The 7,569-nt window shown below is 37.8% G+C and overlaps 1 protein-coding gene and 1 long non-coding RNA gene across 2 annotated transcripts in view; one reads left to right on the top strand and one right to left on the bottom strand.

Annotated features, from left to right (window-relative positions):
• The window catches only part of LOC122531788 (paxillin-like), a 12,270-nt gene extending 6,645 nt beyond the window's left edge, over positions 1 to 5,625 (bottom strand). The window contains 4 exon segments of the mRNA XM_043659992.1: positions 2,304 to 2,455; positions 4,819 to 4,910; positions 5,383 to 5,465; positions 5,467 to 5,625. Coding sequence (XP_043515927.1) covers positions 2,304 to 2,455; positions 4,819 to 4,910; positions 5,383 to 5,465; positions 5,467 to 5,610 — 471 coding nt within the window. The 5' untranslated portion in view covers positions 5,611 to 5,625.
• On the top strand, positions 3,134 to 5,477 carry LOC122531795. Its single transcript, XR_006307400.1, has 3 exons — positions 3,134 to 4,137; positions 4,343 to 5,269; positions 5,348 to 5,477. It is a non-coding gene; the product is annotated as an uncharacterized LOC122531795 (long non-coding RNA).
• Positions 5,626 to 7,569: the final 1,944 nt, after the last annotated feature.

The raw sequence follows: 7,569 nt of genomic DNA, 5'->3' as shown, positions 1-7,569 counted from the left end.
GTATATATATATTATATTTATATATATATATATATATATATATATATATATATATATATATAAAGGTTTCAAAATTCAAAACCTTTCAGCGAATACACTTCAATCAAATTTCGCAGCCTGCCATTTTACAATGGACGTTTGGCGAATGCATTTCCTATTTCATATATAAATAAATCTTGAGCGCTGTCGTATCAATATCTCCGACTACACTTCGTACCGTAAATAGAAACGACGGAATAAAAACGCGATCGTAGTTCTCTCCGTTTTCCTTTTTTCTTCTCCATTTTCTTTTTTATTATTCGCACGACTACGAGAGTTAAGTGTTATTTACTGCATATACCATTCCAGCAAAGTAGGATTCGTATTTCATTCGTCAGGATGATTTGGTGAAACGCGCGGAACGACGACCGCGCCGTTACGCAACCGAAGAAGTACTCGAAACGATCGAGAAACATGGCGACAGAATCGGGCAATTAAGCCTCGGATGAAGTTGTACTTTATAGCGGGGAATCGCATTTGGCAATTGGTTACCGTTGCACTTGGCGCGTTGAAAGCCGCGTTGTACGCGAACCGAGAAAGCCGCGGCGTCGCCAACTCGAACGTCGAAAACCTGAATAATTGATGGGTCGTCGCTTATACCGGGAAATAATCGATAGTACCACCGGGGAGGACGTAACAAATATTCCGCGGGGAAGATCGATAAACGTCCAAGTCCGGCTCGGGAACTCCTAGTTTCAAGCTTTTGTAATATTTTACATTTTCTCTCTCTCTCTCTCTCTCTCTCTCTCTCTCTCTCTCTCTCTTTCACACACATACACACTGAAAAACATTCTTTCGACTTCTGCAAAACTTTTGCCTGTTGCAAAACGCGCGAAAAATATCTCCTCTTTGCGCGTGCGTACAAAATAAATAAACGCGACTTAAACTTCGACTTTGACTCGACTCGACTCAGAATGCTCCTCGGTTATTTCGTAAAATTAATTTCGCGATCATTTCCGACGAAATCTCGGCTGTTGCTTTTGGAAGCCAGATTCGGGAACGACTTCATTTACATATATGTTCAACACGTAATAATAAACGTGGCTGCGCACATAGTTGGTAATTGGTCAATTTCCTGCAAGATGATCGAACACCGCCCGCTAATAATTTCGAATGGTAAACGATCGAGCCGGAATCTGATGCGATTCATCACCGTCGGACATATTTCAGGGTCGATCAACCATGAAATTGCGGATCGGTGATTCGGTCGTGTGCATTTTCATAGCTACGGAATAAACGTAGGATTAAAATGGGACATGAACTGAACGCGTGTAATCCGAGCTCATTTATCGCCGATATATCTTACTTTTTTCCCTGGTTTTCTTTTTTTTTTAACCGATCTATAGTTTTTTTTTTTTTTTGCGGCTCGGCGACTCTCGCCATAGTTAATTTTAGAGGCGATATTGATTCTAATTTTAACCGATTCTCTGCGTCACATCTATCTCTGGATTGTATCTATTTCGCACGTTTGCACGTTGGCGAGAATTTCTTTTTAATTCGCTCTGTACTCGGAAGAAAAGACCGGCCATTGTTTCGACTTTATTTCGAACGCGTGACGTGAAACCATTATGCACGAGCTCTGACAAAGTGCACGGCCGTTTCCACGGTCGCCTCTAAAAATATGTTACGAGAATAATCGTGATACGAAATTGGCGTTCGATAAATACGAGAAATATCTCGATCGGTTTGCCTGTGTTCGCCAATTTGTCCGGTGGAAACGTGGGAATCATAATCGTAAAGTTTCGGTTATTTTCGAATTCGACCGACTGCTATTTGTCAGCCAAGGCTTAACGTTCGTTCGATCGTTTCGTTTCGTTTCGTTTCGAAGCATAGTGGAAAATCGAGGGAAGGTCACCGCGAAATTTAAAATGGGATCGCGCCGCGCCAAACGTATCACCCTCGCCATCTATCTTAGCAAATCGTAACTTAAGTCAACCGAGTCAACCTTTTTAATCATCAGTAGATAAAACCAGCGACGTCGGTAAAGAGGTTAGTTCTCACAAAAATATGTCAGTAACGAAATTTGTAATTGATTATTACGATTCATGATGAGCAGGCTGTAGGAAATTCGTTTCACCCTCTAAATATTGCAAAAGAATATTTTTAGCAACTGTTTTGTAAACACAATACACATTTATGGCATTGCAAATGATGCGTAATTAATTCCCACGTTTGGCAACACTGATCGTTGAAGCATCAGCGTGAATGGGGGAACGAGAACAAAATTCCTCCCTGTTGAAATGTAAACAGAGTAATTTACATACCGATTGCGGCGGAAGAGGAGAAGTTCGATTATCGTACGATCTGTAGGCGGTGGTTCGTGCGCCGTTCAGTGATCCGTAACCAGGAGTCGCGTTGCTACCGACATGATTTCCTTCCGATGACACTGTGTTTTGCAGGTCTGCCAGCAACGCATCTGAAATCAAGGAACCGTTGCTGGGTTGAGAAATATCTTCAATTACATCGAATGAGCTCAGAAGGAGACAATTGAATTATCAGCTTCTTCGCTAAGAATATAACGAATTGCTTGATTTCACATAAAAGATATTAATAGTTACAACTGAGCTTGTTTTTTTCAGATTATTGTTTCAGGTGTATAAGAATTTCTGTACATATCTTGCACATATATATATATGTATTATAAAATGGCCGTTTATATTGCTTAAATAACAAGAATCGATGTCAGAGACTTTGATAGGTTATATTAAGTATTCGTCGAAGTGTCTAACGAATGTCACTAACAACAAGATCGACTCAGCGTAAATTTAGACGTTGGAATATTGTATCAAGATGAGCAAATTCGTCGGGTAATCACCTTAATGCTATCCGTTTATCAAAATGTCTTTTACGATCGGTTTTTTTCTTCTCTTATAGCAAACGAACAACTTTCCTTTCAGATTGTATTTATCGATTGATCAGCAGCGCCTGCGCCCCGTGTGAAAATGTTTGCGCTGAAAGTATGCACACGCAAGTGTTTTCGATACCTCACGGTATCGAGAAAGAGAGAGAGAGAGAGAAAAAAAGACGATGACGTGAGCGTTGTTTAAACGGGCAAAGCTTTGAGATAAGCATACAAGGTGATCCTCCGTGAGTATCAAACGTTCACGAATCATTTGTCAAAGAACCATTTACCAAGGCTGAGAAGATTTGTTTCCGTTTTCTCGGCGTTGTAAGACTCGTAGAGATTATCGGCCTCAGCCTGCGACTCGCATCCTGCTTCCATCGTGAGACAAACTGCGACACACCCACTGTTCCCAGAACGTCGAACTTCGCCACGAATTTCCGGTCGAATCGAAAGCAACGCGCGCGCGAGATATTCGCGAAAAAACGCGCAGTTTTCACGTTTCTATAAACAGTCGTGGAATTATCCTTTAGCGCAGGAAGGGGAATCGAGTTGATCGTAGTCGATTCTAAACACTGACAATATTCACAGATCTCGTGAAATACTCAACGATTGCCCGTACAAATACTTTGTATATGTACGTTCGCCTCACAACAAACACGTTACAATGACGTATAGTATCAAGAATACATTGCTCCTTATCCGTTTATCTCTGCCTAATACTTTTTTTTTTCAGAACGATGAGGGAACGCACGATACAGCGAGCAAACAGTCACGTGCTTATCGGAATATTGGCGAGATTTGCACACAGGGACCCGTGACGATCGACAAAACGGTACTGATTGTCAATCAAGTTGTCGGTAAAGCGACCGGCTTCCAAGCCGGAGAATAGAAGCCTGGAGGAGGAGGCAAGTTGAACTGGAGAAGGAGAAGGAACAGGAGTTGGAGGGAGTATTCTCGCAACAAGGGAAGTAGAAACCCGAGGCGGGTTCGAGACGAAGGAAAAGCAACCTAACCAGCTACGAAGAAATGGTTCGCGGATAAAACCTGAACTAGACGGATGCCCGTGAATCGGCTGGATGTGCTTTTTCGCGGAAATTGTAGCGTTCTTTGAATCAAATGCCTTAACTCAAAGGCTGGGAAACGACGGCGAAACGAGTACAAAGTAATTTGAATACTGGTGGCTTGAAAAAAACCAAATGCGACGCGTATTTTGCTTGCGTACTTTGTTGATAAAATAAATTGTTAAGAGAAAGGTAATCAATTTCTTTTGCATTATGAAACGAAGATATTAACCTTTAGAAAATTTATATATTTGTATCTACAACTTGCATGTTCTGCAAGATTCCCAAATTTGTTTCTGGCTGCTATAGATTAGTAGTGGCTACTTCAGACCATTAAAGGTTGATGTCGTTACTTTAGTGATGGTTTTTAATTAATGATGAAACTATTGAATTTCAGTTTATCTCTTTGAGTTAATATAACAACGCGTTTGAATGGGATTCGTTGTTGGCAGAAAGCCTACCAAGCTTCCTCAGATCTATTTTATACTTCTGAATCATACGGCCAATTTCAACATTAATATTACGCGATATGCGTAACGCACTTTCGTTATAAATCTCGGAGATTAGATGGGGGATTAGACGTACGATGATAGCTTCAAATGGTTAATAAATCCTATATTATAATTGCAGATATTTAAATTGAGATATACTATAATATATTCTTGTTCTTACTATATTACGCTGAGTACGTTTAGTACTTATGTTACGTTTGCTCTGATTAAGCAAAACAAAAGATTCATCTTAAAAAAAGCATGTAATAAGAGTACAATTAGAATTTGATGCAATCATAATATTTGCATCGATCTCTATGCATAGACAAAGTTAGTGAGTAACTCTCATTAACTCATACTCCCATTGATCAAATTTACTTACTTATATACTGTTCCCAACGTGCGTGTCTTTGGATCGTCGCCAATCGAGCTGGTGTAATAGGCGATACAGGATTCATAATGTTGGTTATATCACTCTGTTTTCAACGACATGGCACCAAATTAAACAACGCTTTAAACTTAATTGGAATGTAGAATGAAAATTGAAACTTCAAGAATGTGATTCTCTTCGATTCTTTTCGATCGATTTCAGATGAACTTATTTAAGACCGAGTGATCGTTGAACACTAGCTTTTGATTCTTTCTACTAGCAGAGAGATGCAGACACAAATGAGGAACGGCAATGAATACAAGGCCGCAGTTTGGCTAGAGAAACAATCTGTTCAAAACATTCTATAGATATAAATCCCCTCCCCTGCCAATTACTAATTACTGCATACTTCGCATGAAATTAAGCATCCAAAATAACATTTGTCATTGCGAGTTTAACGAGCGTATGTATACATACATATTTATATTATTTAACCATGGTAATGTTTTGACACTTGAGATAATTCAACGTATGGTTACAGAGACATATGGAGATAAAATAAAAATTATTCCATACCACTTTAAGTTATTGTCGAGTGCAACGTGTCGAAAATAATGAGCAAACGAAGAAATTATTGTTAGAAGGCACGTATGTATGTGTTGCGAGACCAGGTGGAACTGCCAGCACGTGTTTTCTCAGTTTGCATTTACAGAATCTCAGAATGTTACGTGAACACTCTTCTCTTTCCTCCCTCTTTTCAGCCTTGTTGTTCTTCGTCTCTGTTTTACATCTTCGTTTACGCATGATACATGCAAACGTTTACTCCTAGATTCATGACGACAAACTTCCCAAGAATAACTTCGGCTACCTATCATCTCTCAACCGCGGTATTCTCCCGGTATTTTGAATTTTGAATTTCTTTCTTTCGGGAGAATCCTTCGAGCGAGATTTACGAATATGTACGTAACTCTTTAAGGGAAAAGACTGCCATATATAAAAATAGAAATGGGGATCACGTTGATTCTATTCGAGTCATATATGTCAGTCGTAAGCGTAGGAAGTTAAATCACACACTGTCGTGCTTCATATGGATATGTATAGATCAAGCCAAGGTTCGTTCAAGGAAGAGATACCTACGCACATATCGGATCATTATATGATCTTTGATGCAATGGAATGCACGATAAATAGTCGTAGTTTCCTGTATCTCTAAAAAAAGGAATTTCACTAGCTAGTGCATTACAACTAGAAACGTTGGAATCTAACATAACATATAATATATATGACATAATAATAATAATAACTTCCACACGATTAAACAATTGCTGCAGTGCTACAGAGATTGAATTGATGCATATATGTTTCAGTTTCTTTATAAAGTTTACGTACAGTAAACTACTGCGTTACTTAACAAGAAACAAAAACTAAATTAAATATGTAATATACATATACATCTGTTTATTCGTCCTGTACTTTAGAAATTGAGCAGAAACTTTAGGAATTAATGATTAATTAATTTATACGACAGCGGTACTATCGATAAAATTGATCCCTTGCGTCGATATATGTATCGACACTTTGATTTTAGCGCAATTGAACAGATGACGCCACTCGAAAAAATCGACACGATATTTTTAATTCAAACTTCTTTCGAAACGTGTAGAAATGAACTACCACATTCTTTTATAGATTTCCATAAAAAGATCACTCGCACATAATGACTTCGAGAATTATTTCAGAAAGTTTAGTGTCAAGGCGACCCACATTGTAGGTGAAAGGTATTCCAAAAAAAATGATGTGATCTGTTGCATCATGAGTCATCCCTTCAGACTGAATTAAATGTGCATTTTAAAAATAATTTAATTGAATTTAATATATTGCGCGGATGCACGTATGAAAGTGATAAATGCGCTTCTTAATTTTAAAGGACTTCTTAAAAAATGTTCAAAAAATAATCGCAATTAATTGTTTATAATCATTTCATAAATTATGAAATCTATACCTTTGGCTACCATGCACGCTAACTTTTGAAGATATGCCAGAGATTCATTTTTATCAGCAATTTAAGAGCATTAAATAGTAAATGGTAAATATAAAATGAAAAACACATGCGAATAAACTTAATCAATCGCTTTATAAATGGAATGTACGCACGAGTACATATCAGAGGTTATCGTATGGTATATCATAATATTAAACTAGCTAAATTTAATAATTACGTATATATCTAGAAAAGCATATAAGAATCGCATGACCAATTTTTCAAAACACTCATCTTAACACGCTCTATATACCGACGAAAAATGATACGGTCAAAAGCAATTGAGCTTAATTTAAAAGTTCGCACTACGTTATCGCGTAAAATTGTACGAACGCAGACCAGATATTGGGTCGATGTATTAACTAAAGCCTCTAATCTTAATTTTAGTAAAAGTAAGTATATCCAGGACAATTATTAATTAATAATTCAATCCGGTATTCAAATTACGTATGCAAAAATGTCGTATGAACGCGCACTCGCATCCGTAATCGTTAGACACAATTTTATATCGTTATTGTACCGTATTATTTACTGAATACAAAATTAAAATCACGCTAAACTTTAAGGGGCGAAGGGATTAAAAATATAAAAAAGAATTATCGACTCACATCCTGGTGGTGAACCTTTTGTGACGGTGATTTTATAGGGCTGATAAATAGCGCTTGGCTCTACTTTTCCATACATTGTCCGATCCATAGCCATTATTTTTTTTTTTTTTTTTT

This window comes from Frieseomelitta varia, unplaced genomic scaffold, assembly GCF_011392965.1.
Source record: "Frieseomelitta varia isolate USP_RPSP 00005682 unplaced genomic scaffold, Fvar_1.2 scaffold_417, whole genome shotgun sequence".
In the NCBI taxonomy this organism is placed as follows: domain Eukaryota; kingdom Metazoa; phylum Arthropoda; class Insecta; order Hymenoptera; family Apidae; genus Frieseomelitta; species Frieseomelitta varia.
Note: the sequence above shows the minus strand (reverse complement) of the source record. Positions and strands in the feature narration are given on the sequence as shown.